A 24,001-nucleotide genomic window follows, 5' to 3' on the forward strand; every position below is an offset into this window, starting at 1 on the left:
ATCCTCCAGCCCGCCGCCCCACCCACAAAGCCCCCGGAATCCCTTTTCCCAGGACTCGGTATTGGTCCTTCCCGCAGAGCCAGCCTCTCCTCCGCGGCCCTTCCACGCCTGTCACTCACCCGCGCAGCCAATTAGAACCCACAGATCGAGCGACTCTGCTGAGCGGGGGACGGGGCGGGGGGTATTTCCTGTAAGCCAACGAACGCACAGACTCCCAGGCGGGGGGGCGGGCCCGCGACTGTGACCCGAGCCAATCACAGGCCCCCGGCTACAGGCCGCTCGCGAGGCACGTTAGTCGCGCCCTCGCTTCTCCAAAATGGCGGCCTCTAAGGACGGTTGTGGTGTAGGAGAAGTGGCTGCGGGGAACGGGAGGCGACTCCACCTGGGGATTCCTGAAGCGGTTTTTGTGGTAAGTGGCCAGCGGGTGTTTGATGCTACGCTGTTGTAGCCTTTCTTCCTGGCCCCTCACCGGGGACTTGGTTGTTGGGGAGAGAGGCGTTGGGCCCAATTACCTGGGAGGGGGCGCTCCGGCCTGGAAACTAAACTGGGGCGGGACCTGCCTGGGAGGGGGCCTGCCGTCCGAGCAGGTCACAGGCGCTAAGCGGGCGCGGGGCCGGAGGACTCGGGGGTGGAGGCGGGCCGCTTTGAGGGACCGCCTTCCCCCGCCCTCCGCGGCCTGCGGTTCCGACCCCGCTTCCAAGAAGACGGGAGGCGGTGAGAAGCTGGACCCTCAGCCTAGATTCTGGGGAGACCGAGGGGGATGGGGTAACGGAGCTGGGGCTCAGGTGTGAAGCTCGGAAATGACATCTCGGGTGTGGAAGGGCTGCGGCGGCCTGTGGCTTCCGAAGAAGACCCCATGATGGGGGCGTCGGCCGGGAAAGCTCTCGAAGGCCATGTGAAACCCGCTAGGCCATGGAGGCCTTAGCCCGCTGGCTGCGGGCGCTCACTAGACAGTGAAATTGCAGAGTCGTGTCCAACTCTGTGACCCCATGGACTGTAGCCTACCAGGCTCCTCAGTCCATGGGATTTTCTAGGCAGGAATACTGGAGTGGGTTGCCATTTCCTTCTAGTGAAGCCACTTGTAATCACTTTGAGGTACACGGTTCTAACAACGTAGAGAGTCCATAGGGTGCAGTTCACAGAGGAAGCCGGCAATGCCGTGTTGGAGGGTTCATTGAACGGGGAGACTAAACCAAGGCCAAACAGAGAAGCACGTAGAGGCTTTCAATCCTGTCTCTCCATAAGGCTGTTCTCGAAATAGTGTTTGAGAACTAGTTGAGTGTTGAGAAAACCTGATGGGTGTTCCAGGCCAGTGTCACCCATCTTCACTCAGTTCTGGCTGAACTACTATAAAACCTTAATGGAAATTTCTCCACCTTTTTCTTTGTCCCGATATTGTCTTAATCTCTGCCTTTAAAAAGAATTTATTTATTTTAATTGGAGGCTAATTACTTTACAGTATTGTACTGGTTTTTGCCATACATTGACATGAATCAGCCAGTGGTGTACATATGTTCCCCATCGTGAATCACCCTCCCACCTCCCTCCCCATCCCATTTCTCAGGGTCGTCCCAGTGCACCAGCCCTGAGCACCCTGTCTTATGCATTGAACCTGGATTGGCTTTTTGTTGATGAAATCGTCCACCGTTCAGAAGAGCCTTGTCTTTTATTTAGACCACTTTTATATGCACTGTATGAATATTTGCATTGGCTGACTCAGTTTTGTCCTATTTTATTTTATTTTATTTTTGTCCCTGAAGTGTGCCATTTATTTCCTTCCACTCATCTCCCACTTAATCATCAACAAGAGACAAAATTTGTTGAGTACCAGGCACATTCTTAATGCTTTTACACAACTCAGTAAGAGGCAAATACTCTTATTCTCATTTTGTGCATGTTCAGACTGAGCCCCAGAGCCCTTGAGTAATTTGCCCCAAGTCACACAATGTGTGAGTGAGTTATCCAAGCTTTAAACTTGGTCAGTCTGTGGGCTCCAGACCTCTACTTCCATGCCGTGCTCTGCTGCTGGGAGGAAAGTGAGGTCATTATCTTGCCCCCTGATCTAGCACAGTGCCTGACACACAGTATAAACTCATAACTAAATGTCAGATTGAATTTCCATAGTGCCTTAAAATCCTGCATTCATGGTGCTCAACAAATGATGGCTTCAGAAATCTAATTCAGGAAGATGAAGTTTATCAAGGGGCTATATAAAGTGTTATCTTAAAATGCATTTTCTCTAAAATGTTATGAGTTGCTTTTTCTAGATCTTTAAAATTTCCATCAATACATTATATAAACAATCCAAATTTATATAAATATTTTTATATTCCCGAACTAATGGGAAATAGCATGGTATTTTAGAAAGAACATTGGTTTCGAGACTAGAGTTTGAATCCTGCCTCTGCTTCCCAGTTGCTACTTATCTTGAGCATATTGTTTTACAACTTTGAGCCCCTCTGTTTCTTAACTGAAATAAGGATAACATTACTTACAGATTTCTTCTGAGAAACAGAGAATGTGCTTTCAGTATTGCAAGTAGATACTTAATACATATTCATTTCGGTAATAAGGCAATGTACCATAGTGGTTAGAAGTCAGACTGCCTTTTCCCTATTCCAGTTGGTACAGTAATTTTTTTCTTTCTCTGCTTTAATTGATCTTTTTCCCCCTTGTCCATTGTTTGGCTGCACCATCTCTCAACATCTAGTTCAGATATGACCTCTGTAGATTTTTCTGACCACCACCCCAGGGTAGAATTCTTGGTGCTTCCATCTGTTCCTTTAGCCATATCTAATGTTTGTTGAACACTTACTAGCTTCTGTGTCCTCTTCTGAGTCTTTGACATGTGGTAACTCATTTAATCCCCTGTGAGGAAGAGGCACTTTTTTCTTTTACAGATGAGGAAATTGAGGCCAAGACAAGAGTTAAACAACTGCCTCACGGTCCACACAGCTAGTACGTGATGCAGCCAGCATTCAAGCCATGCAGCCCCTGGGTCTTAACCACAGACTTTTGCTGCTGTAGTTCCTTCTCCTTGCTCGTGTCTAAGCTTCTAATAACACGTGCCAGAAACATTTCTTTTCCTATAACAATCCTTCTAGGAAGATGCTATCTCCAAAATGCTATCTCCTTGCACTTGATCGCCATGCAGAACTCAGCTGTTGCCTCAGGCTTTTTCAGTTTTCTTTTTTTACAGTGTCTAACTTGATGGCTTCATAGTTCACTCCTTTGCTGTGTTTCTCTTCCTTTTTCTTGTTGCTTGGTTTTGGCTAAAATACTCCTTTCAAGCTGGTAAGCACGTGCTCACCTGTTGTCACTTGTGGTGTCCAACTCTTTGCGATCCCATGGACTGTAGCCTGCCAGCCTCCTCTGTCCATGGTATTTTCCTGGCAAGAAGACTAGAGTGGGTTGCCGTGCCTTCCTCCAGGGAATCTCCCCCACCCAGGGATTGAACCCTTATCTCCTGCATCTCCTGTGTTGCAGACCAATTCTTTTCCTGCTGAGGCATCAGGGAAACCTAGCTAGTAAGCATGGATAAGAATAATGCTTATCCCAGATAAGCAGAGATCCCAGAAACTGTAAGATAATTTGGAAATAAAACGGAGATAGCATCTACCTAGAAGGATTGTTACAGGAAAATAAATAAGTTTCCAGCACATGTTATTAGAAGCTTAGACACAAGCAAGGAGAATGAACTACAGCAGCAGAAGTCTAAATTTAAGTTTCCTGTATTGAAGGACTAAAGTTGTTTAAACTACTGGAAAGTTCTTACAGAATCTCCTTTGTTTCTATAGAGTTCCACTTAGTTCCTGATCGTTATCTATTTAACTAGCTTTTCTTCAGGGACAAGCATGTGTAGTATACATTAAAAATGCTGTTCAGTTTTATTGCTTTTCTTTTGCTTATTTATTCCTGTTAGGAAAGATTGTTTTGTTTGCCTTTTAGGCTTGGGCTTTCCTGGTGGCTCAGATGGTAAAAGAGTCTGCTTGCAATGCGGGAGACCTGGGTTTGATCCCTGGGGCGGGAAGATTCCCTGGAGAAGGGAATGGCAACGCACTCCAGTATTCTGGCCTGGAGAATTCCATGGACAGAGGAGTCTGGCAGGCTACAGTCCATGGGATCACAAAGAGTCAGACCTGACTGAGCAACTAACACTTTAACACTTTGGCTTACTTTATTTCGATCAGTTGATAACTTAAGGAAGTATTTGTGGCTTCTCTTGGGAACCTAATGACCATATTCAGCATGATTTTTATGGCAGAGCTTGTAGAATTAAAATTGTAAGTAATAAAATGAATAATTTTGAATTATTTTGTGGCTAAGGCACATGACTAAATGACATGTTTGTTGGTAATTTTTGTATTTACTGTGAGTGCTGCATGGCATATATATAATGCAGCAAGGTCATCTTTCCCTATATGTAAATAGGAAGGTGGGAGAAGAATAAATTGACTATATAACGTATGTATGTGCACTGTCTGAAATGGTCTCTAACTTTTTATAACTAAAAAAGTTAAAAACAAGTCTTCGGAGAAAAAGAAACACAAGCTCTCCCCGCCCCCTCGCCCCCAAGCTCCTTTTATGTTTTAAAAAAGCTAAAGCCGTCAAAAATCTGAGGTATGAATTGTAAAATTCTTAATGTATTCTTTTTGATATTAAAAGGAAGATGTAGATTCCTTCATGAAACAGCCTGGGAATGAGACTGCAGATATTGTACTGAAGAAGCTGGATGAACAGTATCAGAAGTATAAGTTTATGGAACTCAATCTTGCCCAAAAAAAAAGGAGGTAAGTGAAAAATTTCTAAGTTTTTAAGGTTAATATTACATCGCTGAAACTTTTGAAAGATTGAGATAATTTGCATACAGATAAAAAGTCTATGTGTTGAATATTTAGTTTTATGAATTTTGTTAAATGTATCCATTTCTGTAACCACTGCCCAGATAAACACATGGAACATTTCTGTTACCCAGGAAGTTTCCTCAGCCCTTTCTGGCCAACCATGCCCGCTCTTAGAGACAAACACTGTTCTGATTATTTTTACCATAAATTAGTATTGTCTGTTCTTGAGCATCATATGACTGGAACCATATAGTAACTACTCTTTTATGTCAGGCTTCTTACACTTAGTATAGTGGTTTTGAGAGTCATCATCCATGGTACTGTGGGTATCAATAAATTAGTTTCTTTTTAGTGCTGAGTCATTTTCCACTATATGTGGGTTTACTACAGTTTTTGTCTGTTTTTATCTATTTGCTTATTAATGGACATTTGGGTTGTTTCCCCATTTGGTTTTAAATATTTGCATGGACATATCTTTTCATTTCTCCTGGATTATTATCCAAGAGGTAGAATCACTGACTTGTATGGTAACTATGTTTAATTTTATGAGAAACTGCCAAAGATCCTAGGTGGCTCTAGCGTATTATACGGCCACATTACATTATTACATTACAGCAGTATTACATTATTGCAGTTATATGCAATTATAATTGCATTATTTGCAAGTATTGTTGTATATTACATTACAGCAATGTATGGGAATTCCAGTTCTTCAGTCTTGCCAGCACTTGCTGTTGTCAGTCTAAGATGCTTTTGAAAACCTAAGAGAATGAGTATTGAAGTCGTTATTCCATAGCATCTAGGATCATAACATCCTAAATGTCTACTTCATTTTTTCATTTTGCCAGTGAGATGGCAGACCCACAGAAGTTATGACTTTCCCAAGATTTCATAACTAATAGGCTTGGGCCAAAAGTATTCTCATTTTCAGTCCTTTATTCCCCTATATTTTTATAGTAGCTTATGCAGTCAATTCACTGTAATAAATACTTACGGAGACCTGCTATATACATGTGCCAGCATTCTGATATCAAATATTATGGAGTACCTAATAGGTGCCAGATACTGTTTTTGGGTAAAATACCAATATCTGCTTTCAGTAGGGGTATAGTCTAGTGGCATGATAGGTATGTAAATAAAAGAAGTACACAAAATATAGCAGTTAAGGTGCTGTGGTACAGAGTGATGAGTTAGCAGAGGGGAAGGGGTGAACTGCACGGAAACACAGGGGTTCAGGGGAAACTTCCAAGAGGAGCAGATAGCTGTGTAGAATGTTGAAGGCTGGTTATGAGCTTAGAAGCAGACTAAAGGGAGGAAGGGTAGTCTGGGTGTGAGGGTATCTCTTAGGCAGAGATACAAAAGTTGGTGTTTCGATGGGAATTCCTCTTTTTTAAAATGGATACACTGTAGACATTCTGTTTGACTTACCATTTAATTTGAATGTACTTTGATTTAACAGGTTTTTTTTTTCCTTAATGGTTAGTGCTTTTTGTATCCTGTTTAAGAAATATCCCAAGTTCATGAGGGTATTCTCTTCATTCTTTTATTCTCAGAGCTTTATTGTTTATCTCACACTTAGATCTATAATCTATGGGTTATTCAGAAGGATGTTGCTAAATTTCACAGCAGTAGTGGGCTTTTCAAGTATTGCCCTTTCTGTGTATACATTGATAGTTGTCTCTGTAGTCTTGTTCATAATCAGGTTTTTCTTTTGTTTCTCTCTTTTTTTGTTTTGGTAACACTTTCATAGGTTTGTGTGTGGTTTCTCCATTAAGAGGTAGATAGTATCTAGTTCTCTCCTACAATAATACTTAATTCCTCAATCCATTAATGATGAGTTGCAAAATGCTGATGTTCTAATTCAGTTATTTAGTTTTTATTTCTTAATAAGCTGGCATGTTGCTATAAACAGAAACGTCCCTTTATGTTCTCTTTGGTAAAAGTGGCTGTAAGAAATCAGCTCACCTCTCAGTTTGTCCCTGGCAAGATTAGCCCTGTAGTCCCTGTCACCTCAACAGCTCTCTGCTGCCTGGCTGCAAAGGAAGTGTGTATTTTCCCTGGCTACTTGAACAGTTAGAAGCATACATGTTGAGTCTGCCGCCACCTTAACCTAAAACAATTTCCATCCTTTTTTTTTTTTAAAGCTTTTTACTCTGTTTCTTTAGATACGTGCAGTTTGAGAATTATGAAGTCTTCTTGCTGATTTTAAACCCATGTAAAATAATGCTTCTTGTTTTAAGCAGTTTTGTTGGAAACTTAGAGCTACTTCACCTTTGTTTTGGCTAACATTTAAAAATTTGTTGGTGTATGTTGATTTATAATAAATACTATGTTTCTGCCATATAGCAAAGGGAATCAGCTGTACATGCACATATATCCACTCTTTTTTAGATTCTTTTCCCATATAGGTCATTACAGAGTTCCCTGTGCTATATAGTAGGTCCTCACTAGTTATGTGATTTCTGTAAAGTAGTGTGTATATGTCAATCCCAATTTCTGAATTTATCCCTCACCTTTTATTTCCTCCCTAGTAACCATAAGTTTGTTTTTTACATCTGTGAGTCTGTTTCTGTTTTGTAAATAAGTACGTGTACCCTTTTTTTTTAGATTCCCCATGTAAGCAGTGTCACATGATATTTGTCTTTCTCTGCCTTAATTCACTCCATATCACAATCTCTAGGTCTCTCCATGTTGCTGCAAATGGCATGATGTCATTCCTTTTTATGGCTGAGTAATATTTCATGGTACATATGTACTGTATCTTCTCTATCCATTCCTCTGTCCATAGACATTTAGGTTGTTTCCATGTCCTGGCTGTTGTAAACAGTGCTGCAGTGAACATTGAGGTGCATGTATCCTTTCGAATCATGGCTTTCTCCAGATATATGCCCGGGAGTGGTGGCTAACATTTTCTTGGTATATCTTCTCCAATGCCTTTTCTTTCAACTGTTTTTACTATTTATATTTAAGGGTGTTCCATGTAAACAACATGCTTTTTTTTTCCTTTTTTTTTTAAAATCCAACCTATCTATTTAGATAAGCTCATTTTTCTTTTTGGATACTTTCAAGATTGTCAGCTCTTTTGTTTTCAGTTCAGTTCAGTTGCATCCTACTCTTTGTGACTGTATGCACTGCAGCACACCTGTCCGTCACCAACTCCCAGAGCTTGCTCAAACTCATGTCCATTGAGTCAGTGTTCCCATCCAACCATCTCATCCTCTGCCGTCCCCTTCTCCTCCTGCCTTCAATCTTTCCCAGCATCAGGATCTTTTCCAATGAGTCAGTTCTTCACATCACATGGCCAAAGTTTTGGAATTCAGCTTCAGCATCAGTCCTTCCAATGAATATTCAGGAGTTGTTTCCTTCAGGATGGACTGGTTGGATCTTCTTGCAGTCCAAGGGACTCTCAAGAGTTCACCAACACCACAGTTCAAAAGCATCAATTCTTTGGCAGTCAGCTTTCTTTACGGTCCAACTCTCACATCTATATATGACTGCTGGAAAAACCATAGCTTTGACTATATGGACCTTTGTCGGTTAAGTAATGTCTCTGCTTTTAAATATGCTGTCTAGGTTGGTCATAGCTTTTCTTGTAAGGAACAAGTGTCTTTTGATTTCATGGCTGCAATCACCATCGCAGTGATTTTGGAGCCCCCCCCCCCAAATAAAGTCTGTCTCACTGTTTCCATTGTTTCCTCATCTATTTGCCATGAAGTGAGAAACTGGATGCCATGATCTTAGTTTTTTGAATGTTGGAGTTTTAAGCCAACTTTTTCACTCTCCTGTGTCACTTTCATCAAGAGGCTCTTTAGTTCTTCTTTGCTTTCTTCCATAAGGGTGGTGTCATCTGCATATTTGAGGTTATTGATATTTCTCCTGGCAATATTGCTTCCAGCTAGTGCTTCATCCAGCCTGGCATTTTGCATGATGTACTCTGCATATAAGTTAAATAAGCAGGGTGACAATATACAGCATTGTATACTCCTTTCCCAATTTGGAACCAGTCCATTGTTCCATGTCTGGTTCTTACTGTTGCTTCTTGACCTGCATACAGATTTGTCTTTTTTGAGGCTATCTTTCTTAAATTCTTTCTTAACTGACTTATATTCAGGTTCCTGTAGCCATGGATACCTGTGTGGATTGCTTTTATCCATAGAGGAGTTTGCTTTTTGGGAGCTGTGCATCTGTATCAGCCTTGGACCTCTTGAACTCTGTTCCTAGTTCTTGCACTTAATATGTGAGCTCCCAACTGAAGTGCAAGTCAGGGGCCCAGGCTCAGGTCTCCAGCTGGTATTGGCACCTGCCTTGAGACACATGCTTTTCTGTAGTCCTTACTGCTCAACTCAAAGCCTTTTCCAGTTTTATTCTTATCTTATTTTTCCTCCTGAAAGTTCCCTAACCTCTGTGATATCAGCCATGCAACAAAACTACTTCTGTGGTTGATTGTTTTACAGCAGATGGCTCTGTGTAGTGTGGATATTAACCTTTTTTTTACACATGTTGTTTATCTTTTCTTGCACCCTGTCATATAAATTTACCTTCAGCTTGAAAAGTTACTTGTTAATTCATAATTTTCATGTGGTGGTCTCTTTAACACATTAATTTTTATGTGCTTTTATAAATTTCTGTAACTGGAAATTTTGTGATTATCAGTTTTTTTGATCATCTGTTAATTTTTTTTCCTTTTCTCATTCTGGAATTCATGTTAATGTGGATGTTAATTAACTCTTCTAATTCTGCCTTCCCTTTCTGTTTATTGTTTCTTTTTTTCTGCTGACTTCAGTAATTTTGTCTTTTGGCGATTAAATGGATTGCTATCCATGAGTCCTTTATTTCAGCCATTAACATTTTTTATACCTAGTATTTTTGGTTCTTACAGCTACTCATTTCTTTTTTATATTACCAGTATCCTGTCTTGTCTTTTTGAGGTATTTAAAAATATTCACTGTATAATCTTTTAGTATTTGGATGGCATCACCGACTCCATGGACATGAGTTTAGGTAAACTCCAGGAGTTGGTGATGGACAGGGAGTCTTGGCATGCTGCAGTCCATGGGGTCACAAAGAGTCAGACATGACTGAGCGACTGAACTGAACTAAACTGCACTTGTTTCATCCGGTAGAGGTTGTTGAGTTTATTTTTTTAAATTTATTTTGTAGTTGAGTTTATCAGATGACCGTTTTTTTCCCCTGTCAGCTCATATTCCCTCAGGGATATCCGTTCCCTTTGGCCAGTAATATGTGTGGAAGTGGGAGTGAGTAATTCAAGTCCTTCCTGGTGGGCAGAGTTTACACTCTATGGCATGGCCATCAGACAAACGCTCCTTCTCCTCAGCCAAGTGCCTCAGGCTCTGGGAGATTCTTTCCATTCCTTTCTCTTTGACTGGTTTCACTGGCATCTCCCCTGGGAGGACGATGGGGAGAACAGAACTACTAGGGGCCAGTACTTTCTTCTCAGCCCTCAGTCTGACCTCTCCTTGCCTCTGGCCAATAGTATTGTTTTCCTGCCCTGTTACAGTCATGGGGTAGGTAATGTGATTCATGCAGGGCAATTTAGAGGGAGGAAAAACAACTAGAAATTTGCCCTTTAGCCTTAAATGCTCCTCCCTTTGAAGACTTGATCTAGTTCCCTCTGTCTCACCTCTCACCTAGAAATTTGCATTGTTCATAGAATAACAAAGACCTAGAACTGACCCAGATGTCCTTTGGCAGGATAATGGATGGACCGGTTGTATTATATTTGTAAATGTATATAACACAGCAGTGAAAATGGATGAACAACTCTTAGGAATTTGATTGGGTTATAAAGCAAACACCAGAAAAATGCAACTAACAAGAGCCCATTTGTATCAAGAAACTAGCAAAGAATATATTGTTTAGGAATACACGTAACTGTAATGAAACTATTTGAAGAAGTAAAAAAGGGACTATAAACCCACAGTTCAGGAGAGCTGCTATTTTTTGGGACAGAGCAGGGTAGGGAGGAACCAGAGATCAAATTGCCAACATCTGTTGGATCAAAGAAAAAGCAAGGGAATTCAGAAAGACGTCTACTTCTGCGACATTGACTATGCTAAAGCTTGTGACTGTGGATCACAGCAGACTGGAAAATTCTTAAAGAGATGGGAATACCAGACCATCTTACCTGTCTCCTGAGAAACTTGTATGCAGGTCAAGAAACAACAGTTAGAACTGGATGTGGAACAACAGACTTGTTCAAAATTGGGAAAGGAGTACATCAAGGCTGTATATTGTCACCCTGCTTATTTAACTTCTATGAAGAGTACATCCTGCGAAATGCCAGGCTGGATGAATCGCAAGCTGGAATCAAAACTGCCTGGAGAAATAACCTCAGATATGCAGATGCCACACTCTAATGGCAGAAAGCAAAGAGGCACTAAAGAGCCTCTTGATGAGCGTGAAAGAGGAGAATGAAAATGACTTACAACTCAACATTCAGAAAGCTAAGATCATGGCATCTGGTCCTATAACTTCATGGCAAACAGATGGGGGAAAAGTGAAAACAGTGGTAGATTTTATCTTCTCAGGCTCTGAAATCACTGTGGATGGTGACTGCGGCCACAAAATTAAAAGACACTTGCTCCTTGGAAGAAAAACTGAGAAACCTAGACAGCATATTAAAAAGCAGAGACATCACTTTTCCAGTGATGTCAGTAGTTTTGCTAGTAGTCATATATGGATGTGAGAGTTGGTCCATAAAGATGGCTGAGCAATGAAGAATCGATGCTTTCAAATTGTGATGCTGTAGAAGACTCTTAAGAGTCCCTTGGACAGCAAGAAGATCAAACCAGTCCATCCTGAAGGAAATGAACCCTGAATATTCATGGGAAGGACTGATGCTGAAGCTGAAGCTCCAATCCTTTGGCCACCTGATATGAAGAGCTGACTCATTGGAAAAGACACTGATGCTGGGAAAGATTGAGGGTAGAAGAAGGTGGCAGTAGAGGGTAAGATGGTTAGATGGCATCACTGACTTAGTGGACATGAGTTTGAGCAAACTCTGGGAGATGGTGAAGTACAGAGAAGCCTGGTGTGCTGCAGTCCATGTGGTTGTGGGGAATCAGACACGACTTAGCGAATGAACAACAAGGGTGGGGAGGGTGTATTGCTCAGACATGCACAGTGGCCTTGGTCTAGTTCCTGAGATGTCCAGAGTTGCAGCTGCTTGATTGATTGCTATGCTTCATAACCTATATATTACATGTAATATCTACATGTACAACAATATAACATAGAAATCATTTGTATGACCAAAACAATTTGATCTGAACGTACTAATGTTACATGTCTATCAGATACTATACGCATGAACACGTCTACATCTTTCTCGCATTTACATTATCACCATAGACAAAGAGAAGCAAAATTGAGAGATCTATGACATCTGTATTGAATCGTAAAGAGTTCACAGAACAGTAGCCTTCAAGCTATGCTTAAAAAAAATCAATGCTAAATGTGTGTGTCTCCACTCTTCACTGGGTTGTCTTGCCAGATAGTGATACTATTTTTCAAGCAGCAGGCCTCGGTGACACATTTCCCAGGTCAGTAGCACAGATTGTAAAGAAGTTTGCCATGCTAACCTCGTTCACATGTACTGTGACTTCCTTTATATGATTCAGGAAGTACATGTTCATTATCATATTTAGAATTTATTTACATGCTGATCTCTAATAATATTTAGTTGCATGTCTTCTGAAAGAACCACAGCCTTATTTTTAGTCCGTTTTTAGTCCATTTGGTTACAGATTACACTGGGATTTGCCAGGACTCCCCAGAATAGTTTTGCACATTTTTCCATGTGAAACACTTGAAAGCCTTGGGCAGCTTCTAATCGTCAAAAACAAAAGAGCTAAAACGGTCTCATTCTGTATTCTCTGAGTTTGGCTTTGAGTGTTTTCAGCATATTGTTATCTCTTGTCAGTGAGAGTGACTTCATTTGGGAATCAGTTGCTAGTAGTTTTTTAAAATTATTTTGAATAAGCTTTATTTTTAAAGGCAGTTTTAGTTTTGTAGCAAAATGGAGCATAAAGTACAGAGGTTTTCTATTTAGCCCCTGCCCCTACACATGTATAACCTTCCCATTATCTATACCTTTCACCAGAGTGGAACGTTTGTTACACATGATGAACCAATATTGATATGTTCTTATTAACTAAGGTCCATAGTTTACATTAGTGTCCACTCTTATGTTGTACATTTGATAGGTTTGAACATATGCACAATGACATGTATCTGTCATTATTGTGTCATACAGAGTAGTCTCACTGCCGTAAGAATTCTCTGTGTGCAATACATTCATCCCTCCCTCCCCTTCCTAAACTCCTGGCAACCAGTGATGCTTTTACTGTCTCCATAGTTTTGTCTTTTCCAAAATGTCTTACAGCCAGAATCCTACAGTATGTAGTACCCCTTTCAGGTTGGTTTCTTTCATTTAGTCATATGCATTTAGGCTTCTTGCATGTCTTTTCATAGCTTGATATATCATTTCTTTTTAGCAGTGAATATTATTCCTTTGTCCAGATGGACCACAACTTATTTCTCCGTTTGCCTACCAAGGGCATCTGGGTTGCTTCCAAGTTTGGGCAATTATGAATAAAGTTGCTGTAAACATTTGTGTGTAGTTTTTGTGTGTGAACCTGAGTTTCCAGCTCCTTTGGATAAATACCAAGGAGCATGATTGCTGGATCGTATGGTAAGTAAAGTTGCTCAATCGTGTCCGACTCTTTGCGACCGCATGGACTGTAGCCTACAACACTCCTCCGTCCATGGGATTTTGCAGGCAAGAGTACCAGAGTGGCTTGCCATTTCCTTCTCCAGAGGATCTTCCCAACCCAGGGATCGAACCTGGGTCTCCCACATTGTAGGCAGACGCTTTACCATCTGAGCCACTAGGGAAAATATGGTAAGAATGTGTTTAGTTTTGTAAGAAACTGACAAACTGTCTTCTAAAGTGACTGTTCAGTTCAGTTCAGTTCAGTCGCTCAGTCGTGTCTGACTCTTTGCGACCCCATGAATCGCAGCACGCCAGGCCTCCCTGTCCATCACCAACTCCCGGAGTTCACTCAGACTCACGTCCATCGAGTCAGTGATGCCATCTAGCCATCTCATCCTCTGTCGTCCCCTTCTCCTCCTGCCCCCAATCCCTCACAGCATCAGAGTCTTTTCCATTGAGTCAACTCTTCACATGAGGTGACCAAAGTACTGGAATTTCAGCTTTAGCATCATTCCTTCCAAAGAAATCCCAGGGTTGATCTCCTTCAGAATGGACTGTTTGGATCTCCTTGCAGTCCAAGGGACTCTCAAGACTCTTCTCCAACACCACAGTTCAAAAGCAATCAATTCTTTGGCACTCAGCTTTCTTCACAGTCCAACTCTCGCATCCATACATGACCACTGGAAAAACCATAGCCTGTAAGTGACTGTACCATGTTGCATTCCCTCCAGCAATGAATGAAAATTAACGTTGCTTCATATCCTCACCAGCATCCAGAGCTGTCAGTATTCTGGATTTTGGCCATTGTAATAGGTGTGTGTGTGTTCAGTGGCTCAGTCATGTCCGACTCTGCGATCCCATGGAGTGTAGCCCACCAGGTTCCTGTCCATTGGATTCTCCAGGCAAGAGTATTGGAGTGGGTGGCCACGCCTGCCTCCAAGAGATTGTCCTGACCCAGGGATCAAACACACGTCTTCTGCATTGGCAGGCAGATTCTTTACCACTAGCGCCACCTGGGAAGCGCAGAATAGGTGTGCAGTGGTTATGTCATTGTTTAAATTTGCATTTCTCTGGTGATGGACAGGGAGGCCTCTCATGCTGCAGTTCATGGGGTCACAAAGAGTCGGACACGACTGAGCGACTGAACTGATACTGATGATATATGATATGGAGCATCTTTTCATATGCTTATTTGCCATTTGTATATCTTCTTTGGTAGGGTATTAAGTCCTTTGGTCCATTTTTAATACAATTTTCCTTATTGTTGAGTTTTGAAAGTTCGTTGTATATATTGGATTCCAGTCCTTTATCACATGTGTCTTTCACAGATATCTTATCCCAGTCTGTGGCTTGTCTTTTCATTAAAGTCTATCACATCAATTATTTCTTTTATGGATTATGTCTTTGATATTAATATCTGAAAAATCATTACCAGACTCAAGGTCATCTAGCTTTTTTCCTGTGTTATCTTCTAGGAGCATTATAGTTTGTATCATACTTTACATATGTGATTCATTTCAACTTAAGTTTTGTGAAATGTGTATGTATGTCTGTGTTCAGATTCATTTTTTTAATGTGTGGATGTCCAGTTGGTTCAGTTTGATCAGTCTCATCATGTCTATCATTTTCGTAAATTTCCTGGGTTCAAACCAATGATCCATTTATAATTTTAGTAACAATTATTACCTAACTTGAAAAGAAAATAGTATTTTTCAATATAAAAGTTAAATCACCCAAAGTTTAAGAGGATTATGAAATTATACTGTATCTTATTGTGGTGTGTTTCACATTCAGTTGATTTTGCATTGTGAGAAGTGCAGATGCTGAGAAGCTGTCCCTGCACTTGCTGCTGTTAAGTTGGTGGTTTCCAGTTGAGAATATAATACTTGAATGCATGTTATTTAAAATTTAATCTATTTAAAATGCAATTCTAATTAAATGTAGAACCTCTGAATCACCTCTGGGGGATATGACTTTCTGGTGGCTCAGCTGGTAAAGAATCTGCCTGCAGTGCGGGAGGCCTGGGTTCAATCCCTTATTCAGGAAGATCCCCTGGAGGAGGGCATGACAACCCACTCTGATATTGCCTGGAGAATCCCCATGGACAGAGGAGCCTGGCAGGTTACAGTCCATGGGGTCACAAAGAGTTGGACACGACTGAGTGACTAAGCACGCACAGCCCAGAAAAGCTAACTAATGGAGAATTTGACATATAGAACAGGACTCTGTTCACAATAGGTATTCCATAAGTATTTGCTGTTATATTGAAGTAGTTTAATAAATATTTATGTCTGAATTATCTTAGATATTTTAATAAACAGTTCATTTAATATCTTACATATAAAATAGATTGACTATTTCATATTTACATATTGTCCTCAAAACATATCAATAGAAAGTACAAAGCTAGTAAGACTGTTTCTTGGTGCCAGATACTAAAGTAACCTTTTTCTTATTCACAGGCTAAAGGGCCAGATTCCTGAAATTAAGCAGACTTTAGAAATTCTAAAATACATGCAGAAGAAAAAAGTAAGTGCCTTTTTTGTTTGTAAACATGAGCAAACCAGGATAGTTCAGCAGAGACACGTGTTCCTTGATTGCTTGGTCTCTGGTATTTGAACCCATGCTGGAAGGAATCAGGATGTATGCACTCCCTGCGCAGTCCTGTGGCCCCAGTGGTCCTTTCTTTACCCTTCTCCTTTACCTCTCTGTCCCTCAGTTCCTCCACCTGATTTGTCTGTGGGGTGAGACTGTTTTAAATGGCTTAAGCTCAGCTCTGCAATCGCTTGTATGACCTTGGTATTAAGATGGACAGTTTACAGTACCGTCATGTATTTATTTTTTTTTTTTGAAGGAGTCCACCAGTTCACTGGAGACCAGGTTCTTACTGGCAGATAACCTGTATTGCAAAGCTTCAGTTCCTCCTACCGATAAAGTGTGTCTGTGGTTGGGGGTAAGTCAGTGTCATTGTCACAGCTTCCTTGGCTGACACTTGGTAAGGCAGTGTGTTTTCCCCAACATGGCAGTATTGGAGAGGAGCACTTGACCATGGACGGAATGAAGGGGTAGCATTGCGGGGGACTAGGAGTATGAGAAAGATTGCCGCAGAAACATGCTCGAGTCTCTTCCGGTCAAAACAAAATGGACCAAAACCCGGCTTTCCCTCCAGCTAGCAGTTTATCTGTTAAAGGTAACAGAAGGTATTGTCGAACCTCAGATAGATGTTTGTTCATTATCAGAGTTTATGAGTTCTAGAAAGATCTCTCTGAACTTAAGGGGGAACAGATTATTATAAAAACCTTGGGGTTAGAACCCATTTGAAAAAGTTAAACATTTCAGTTGTGATGATTTCAGAGACCTTGTCTATGATTTTTCCTGTTACTACTCTTGAGTCCCATGATCAACCAAGTTATGCCTGACCACACAGGTAGGTCTTGCTACCTCAGGCAAGTTCCTATGCAAAGTAGCAAATTGGGAGGATTTCCACTCGCTGCTATCCTGTACAGTCATCCCCAAGAGGCACTCTAGGACCATGAAAGGTTGGCAGATCCTACATAGAAACTCACTTCTCGTATCTGTTAGTTCCTCCTTCCTGATTTCTGTTAGCGGTAACATTTCAGAGTTTATACATTTATTTCTACAAACATAATTCCCATTCTTGATTAGTTTTAGTTTTATAAATGGAACGGCTAGCCACCCAGTAGCTCAGATCTAAGAGGTTATCCTCCTTGGTTTCTCTTCTCCTTGGCCCACACTTAATCAGCACGTGGAGATAAGATGATTCCATAAAGTAGACTGGGACAACAGGGAGCGCTCTCCTGAGAATTATGGCTGGAGCCTACCTTACACGAGATGGATTCCAAATGGATCATGTACTCACATGAAATAGTGACACCATCAGAGTTGTAGACCAAGTCACAGATAATTGTAGCCCTGGAATAAGGATGGTTTTTCGGGCCTCAAAACTCGGAAACCATGAGCAAAGTAAAAAGACAACAAGAAAAAATATATATGACTCATATTGCACGCAAAGGACTAACAGGTTTGCAGGACGACTTGGAGTTGTCTTTTGGGCATGTTAGTCTTCAGATGCCTGTTAGACTGGCAAGTAGAGAGGAGTTTGAGGAGTGAATCAACTAAGGAGATACGCTTGAATGAATGATTGATGGTTTTTGACACGAATGAAGTGTTTTAAAATGTATTCTATTTCCTCTTATTAAAAGTGAAGTGAAGTCGCTCAGTCATGTCTGACTCTTTGCAACCCCATGGACTGTAGCCTATCAGGCTCCTCTGTCCATGGGATTTTGCAGGCAAGAGTGCTGGAGTAGATTGCCATTTCCTTCTCCAGGGGATCTTCCCGACCTAGGAATCGAACCTGGGTCTCCCGCATTGCAGGCAGATGCTTTACCGTCTGAGCCACCAGGGAAGCCCTGAAGTTGCTCAGTCGTGTCCAACTCTGCGACCCCATGGACTGTAGCCCACCAGGCTCCTCCATCCATGGAATTTTCTAGGCAAAGGTACTGGAGTGGGTTACCATTTCCTTCTCCAGGGGATCTTCCTGACCCAGGGATCGAACCAGGGTCTCCCGTATTGTGGGCAGATGCTTTATTGTCTGAGCCACCAGGGAATCCCTCTTGTTACAAGTAAGCAAAGTGTAGACATTTTCTGGGAAAAAATGTGCTAAGTATCAGTAATTGAGAAGTGAGATTGGGAATCTGGGTTTGGAGAAGCCTTTACTTTGCACTGAATATTTTAGTCCTGTCTAAATTTATGCAGCTTTCTAATTATCACAAGGGCTTCCCTTGTGGCTTAGCTGGTAAAGAATCTGCCTGCAATGCGGGAGACCTGGGTCGGGAAGATCCCCTGGAGAAGGGAAGGGCTACCCACTCCAGTATTCTGGCCTGGGGAAATCCTTGTCCATGGGGTTGCAAAGAGTCAGGCACGACTGAGCGGCTTTCACTTACTCACTTGGAATTATAATGAACTGGCATATTCAGTTGATAAGTATGTAGCAGCTGCTTGGTGCTAAGTCCTTTCATGTTGTCTCATTAATTCTTACAACAGTCCTTTGAGTAATTTTTAAATTCCATTTGTCATGTGATGAAAGTGGTTCAGGAAATGCCTGGTGGTAAGTCAGGTGATAGTTCAGAGCTGTGAAAGGTACGGTTCCCTGTTACAAAAGTGCATGCCTTCCCAAGTGTCAGCAGTTACTCCAGATCTTAGATCCAGACTTGGTCACCTTGCCTTCACCTCTGGCATCTGATGAAGGTTGGAAGGGGGCAGTTAAAGCTAGCTGTTTCTCTTAATGGACCAAATGTAGATAATACGTATGTCTTTGAAAACTTTAAAGTTCTACCTTAAGCTCAGAAACAACTACTTTAGTTGATTTAGTGTCCCGATGGAGATGGTAGAAAGATAGGGTTTGGTAACTAAAGATACTGGTTCCTATCCTAATTCTTCCATTTATTTAGTATCTCTGAAATCATAGGTAAGCTGACTTCTCAGAGCCTATTTTCTTCACTGTAGAGTTGAGGAAAAAATGATATAATGTATGTAAATATATTCTCTAACTCAGAGGGCAATAACTATTGTGTTAAAAGCCAGAGAGTAAATATTTTTGGTGTTGCAGACCACATGGTCTCTGCCACAACTAGTACTTGGCTCGCCACTGCGGCATGAAAGTCTTAAGTGAATAAAGAGCGGCTGGGTTTCCAAAAAACTTAGGACAAGAGATGGCTGGCCAAATTTGACTCAAAGGCTTCAGTTTGCCAACCACTGCTCTAACCTATGAAGCACAAAGTCAGTGTTCACTCATTGTCATGCTTTTCTCTGCAGGCAAACGTAATGCTTGAATATGATATTGATGAAGCTCAGGCGTTGTTGGAAAAGAATTTATTGACGGCCACAAAGAATCTTGATTCTCTTGAGGAAGACCTCGACTTTCTTCGAGATCAGTTTACTACCACGGAAGTCAGTATCCTTTCCTAAAGAAAGGCAAAGGGGGGAAAGGAGAAAAATGTTTTTTATGTTCTTATGTGCATTGCTTTAATGAGAAGAATGTCCTTATTCTTAGACTAATGTTAAGTTGCAGATTTTATAACAGTAGTAAATGACATATTTTAGAACTAATACTGAAATAAGTTTATAGATAGACTTATCTGAATTTGAGGTGTGAAAGTGTGGAAATAGAAAATTCAATTTAGTACATGAGTATTTCTAGTTCAAATATTTTCTCAAAATAATCTTTATAGCTAGTTAAGTACTAGAGTTCCACAACTCTTTGTTAAGGGTCTCCTGTGTTCCTACAGCTGTGCTATGCTGTGTGGGGCATGCGCTGGTGAGGAGATCAGTGTAAAAAAAGAATGACAAAACACACGTGAGACAGCTAGTGATCATTTCATAGCAAAATAGAAGTCAGTCAACTTCAGGTAGTCAGTACCAAGGCAGTTTAAAATGAGGGCAATAGATGTGAGCTTGAGTGATTTCAGAAGTCTTTGAGAAGATAGGGCTGAGACTGTATTTAAGGATAATGTAGGATTTCTTTTAGCAGAGAGAAAGGGAAAGCTCTTGTGTTGAAACCCAGCTCTTGGCGTTTTCCCTCTGACCTGTGTCTCCTCATTGTCAGAATCATTGGCCCCACACAGTCATTCAAGACAGAAACCTGGGAGTCAATCTTACCTCTCTGTTATGCTCATTTTGGCCTTTTAGAACCGAGGGTCAGTAGTTTATTTATTGTAATTGGAGGCTAATTACTTTGCAATATTGTGGTGGGTTTTGCCATACATTCACACAAATCAGCCGTGGGTTTACATGTGTTCCCAGCCTGACCCCCCCACCTCCCTCCCCATCCCATCCTGCAGGGTCATCCCAGTGCACCAGCCCTGAGCACCCTGCCTCATGCATAGAACCTGGACTGGTGATCTGTTTCAAATATGATAATATACATGTTACAATGCTGTTCTCTCAAATCATGCCACCCTCACCTTCTCCCGCAGATTCCAAAAGTCTGTTCTTTACATTTGTGTTTCTTTTGCTAGGGTCATCATTACCATCTTTCTAAATTCCATATATATGTGTTAATATACTGTATTGGTATTTTTTTTTTCTTTCTGACTTACTTTACTCTGTACAGTAGGCTCCAGTTTCATCCGCCTCATTAGAACTGATTCAAATGAATTCTTTTTAATAGCTGAGTAATATTCCATTGTGTATATGTACCACAGCTTTCTTATCCATTCATCTAAGGATGGACATCTAGGTTGCTTCCATGTCCTGGCTATTGTAAACGGTACTGTGATGAACATTGGGGTACACGTGTCTCTTTAATTCTGGTTTCCTCAGTGTGTATGCCCAGCAGTGGGATTGCTGGGTCGTATGGCAGTTTTCTACTCTGTTTTCCTCCTCCCAGTCCTTTACACTCTCTCTGCTGTGAATTCACTGAGTCACACTTCTTATTTTTATTCCTCTGGCTATAATGCTTCAGTGCTTCTTTGTTACATGTCAGCTATGCACATGGGCACTCTGGGCGGGGGTGGTCCCTGCCAGTCTCAATTCCATGTGCCACTGACTGATTTCCTGCCCTGGTCCTCCCCTGGTGCACCCAAGGTCCAAATCACCCCAGGTGGTTTTCCTCACCCCCTAAATGAGGCATGCCCTTTATATGTCCACATTTGGTTCCTCCTATCTAGATTGATATCCCCCTATTTGCTTGGGTTCCTCCATCTTATCTTTTGTCTTTCAGCTCAAGCAGCAGAACATTTCTGAACATTTTCTAGTCCTCTTGGGGTGTTCTGTTGCTCCTCTGTGATTCCTGAGCACTTTGCATATAGTACTTAAAATTTGTTTTTCATGCCAGACTGGGAGCTCTTCAAGTGTAGGAGCTCCACGTTTTCTCTCCTCCATAGCATGTAGTGCATGACAGGTTTTAAGGGGTTGGGTGAAGGCCTGTCTGAGGCCTAGAGCAGGGGATAGCACATGACTGGTAATGTGGAGACTTCATTCAGAGGGAACAAAAAGATAAAATACCTAGAAGATAATATTGTACCTTCAGGACACACCACCAAAGGCATTAGCCGGGAAAGAAAGCACTGATAGGTGAAGGCCTATGCAGGGTGGTGCTTGTGGAAAGGAAAAGATATAGATGCTGAATAGATTGCATAAATTAAGCCAAACAGAGGGTAAGAGATAAAATTAGTAATAATTAAATTGTAATAATTTAAATATTGCATGTCAGGGTATGCTTTGAACCACCTTTGAAATACTGTGGATGAGGGGCTCTCTTGAAAACTGTTGGGAGTGTCAAGCACACATGTGTCAAATATAATACTATAGTTGACCAGCTATGCTAAACAATCATTGATTTGAGGTCTTGACTAGGTTTTGGTGGAAGTTTGTTCCAGTCTTTGCTTGGCAGATGATACTACACCTTGCTGTAGACACTAGTATTTTGTGTGTGTGATTTCTGTCTTTCATTCAGTGTGTGACTGCACAATATCTTTCGAATGGCTTTGGCATTTTCTTTGACAGTTCTTGCAGATATGGCCAGAGTTTATAATTGGGATGTTAAGAGAAGAAACAAAGATGATTCTACCAAGAACAAAGCATAAAGATGGCAGTTAAAAATGTGGTTCAGTTTTCCAAACATGTTTATGCTTAAAAGTTGACATAACTAAATGATTTTTAACAGCAAGAATAATTAAAACTTTAAAAACAGATAAGCACCACTTTATTTATTTATAAAAACAAAATTAGTTGCAAATATTTTATGAAACTTACAGTGTTGTTATTTTATTTTTTGCATTTCCAACAAAGTAAATGCTGCTTTCATCATTTTTGTTTGTTTGTCTGTTTTTTATAAGGGAAGTCTTAGCCAAAAGGGCTAGAAACTGTGAGATATGTTATAGAAGCTGATTTCTGGACAGTTTAGCGCAGTTTACTTTTTCTGTATTGCCTGGTGTAACTCACTTGTGTTATGGTTAAACCAGTTTAGAGGTAGAAAAAACAGTTGAAATATTTGAAAATTTGTTTTTCTTTAGTACACGTAGGGCTTTATGGTCCTCTGTTGTTGTTATTTGTCCTTTGTAAATGGAGTTTCATGAATTACTGCTTAGCTAATAACTATGTAATGTTCTGTACTTTTAAGGAAATGGCAATTTGCATTCCTAAATAGTAAGAGGGCTATTGAGACAACACCTTTTCTAACCCGATACAGGTACACAGAGCCTTTGCAATGCGAACATAAAGTACATCTTGGCCAACATGAAATAACAAAATTACCTACTGAAAACTCTTGCCTGAGGTGATTTTGTACTTCTTGACAGTTCTCCAAAGCAGCAAGACAGGAATATTAAGATAAATGTAAATCTTCAGTGGTTTAAAAGAGTTGTGAGATTTTTTATTCATGGTAAAACTTCATAAGAGTAGTAGAAAATCCCTGTGGAAAGCCATTGGTACAGTGGCTGGGTGATACAGAATTCTGGTAAAAACACAAATGTATTGTTCCATGTCCCTGTAGCAAAGAGTATACTTGTACAATGTTTTGTACTTGTATTTCATGATACTAAAGCAGTGAAGTTAATTGTAGCACAGCACCTTTATCATGTTATTCTTTCTAAAATCAACATGGGTCTTTTGTAAAGTTTATTTACTTGCATGTATAACTGGCCATGTCCAGAACCTTTTATGTTTGTAGAAACAACAGAAGATCCCTTTGGAAGGAATATAGATAAGCAAACAATTCAGAAGTTAAATCTGAGAGATACCAAAATTTCCTCTCAGGGTTTCTTTCATGAGTTTAAATTCCTGTATTTTAGAATTTGAGCTTTGTAAACATCTTAATATATTTTTAAGTGTTAAATTTCCCCCAAACTTTATTATGGTAAGTATATTGGTATGAAATGTTCCTGTTAACAGGAATGATTTAGTCAGAAGATCTTCCTTTTGTCTTCCTTTAAGTCCATGAAAATCTAAATAGGAATTTTAGGTTTTCTAAGCACAACAAATGTTACCTGAGTATGCAGTATGTGTCAGAGAGAGTATTAGGCTCTGTTAAATAAAAGACATTTAAATCTTGCATCTGCCAGATTATTTCTCTTGTAACAGTTTACATTTTCAGAATAACATAACCATCCTGATTTGACATGATTTTTTCAAGCCTAATATTAGTATAGTATACCTGAAAGCATAATGAGCACAAGATTGACTATAAAATTGTGATATTGAGTAACAAATGCATTGAAAATGCAACTGAAATCAACGTTTCCATTGTAAAACATGTTCACTTGAGAACGTTTAGAAAATAGGAGGAAAAAAGACATTTCAGTTCCACTTGCAGCCGCCCCTTAATGATTCTATGGCTTCCATTTCTTTTCCTACGCATAGGTTTTTTAAAAAACATAATTTAAATAATTTTGTCTGCAAAATT

At 40.6% G+C, this 24,001-nt stretch overlaps 1 protein-coding gene across 1 annotated transcript; it reads left to right on the top strand.

The window, feature by feature from the left end:
- Positions 1-268: 268 nt before the first annotated feature.
- VBP1 (VHL binding protein 1) lies at positions 269-23,650 on the top strand. The gene is made up of 6 exons (XM_018045049.1): positions 269-409; positions 4,666-4,790; positions 16,041-16,107; positions 16,433-16,531; positions 19,414-19,552; positions 22,114-23,650. Exons 1-6 carry the CDS (start codon positions 317-319, stop codon positions 22,182-22,184), a joined length of 594 nt encoding a protein of 197 aa, XP_017900538.1. The 5' UTR covers positions 269-316; the 3' UTR covers positions 22,185-23,650.
- Positions 23,651-24,001: the final 351 nt, after the last annotated feature.

This window comes from Capra hircus, unplaced genomic scaffold, assembly GCF_001704415.2.
Source record: "Capra hircus breed San Clemente unplaced genomic scaffold, ASM170441v1, whole genome shotgun sequence".
Classification (NCBI taxonomy): domain Eukaryota; kingdom Metazoa; phylum Chordata; class Mammalia; order Artiodactyla; family Bovidae; genus Capra; species Capra hircus.

What these genes read in the sequence shown, in the direction of transcription:
- VBP1 (XM_018045049.1), top strand. Translation starts at nt 317, where the DNA reads ATGGCGGCCTCTAAGGACGGTTGTGGTGTAGGAGAAGTGGCTGCGGGG. An exon ending in CTTGCCCAAAAAAAAAGGAG is followed by an intron (nt 4,791 to 16,040) that starts GTAAGTGAAAAA and finishes TCTTATTCACAG; the next exon opens with GCTAAAGGGCCAGATTCCTG. An exon ending in AAGTGTGTCTGTGGTTGGGG is followed by an intron (nt 16,532 to 19,413) that starts GTAAGTCAGTGT and finishes TTTTCTCTGCAG; the next exon opens with GCAAACGTAATGCTTGAATA.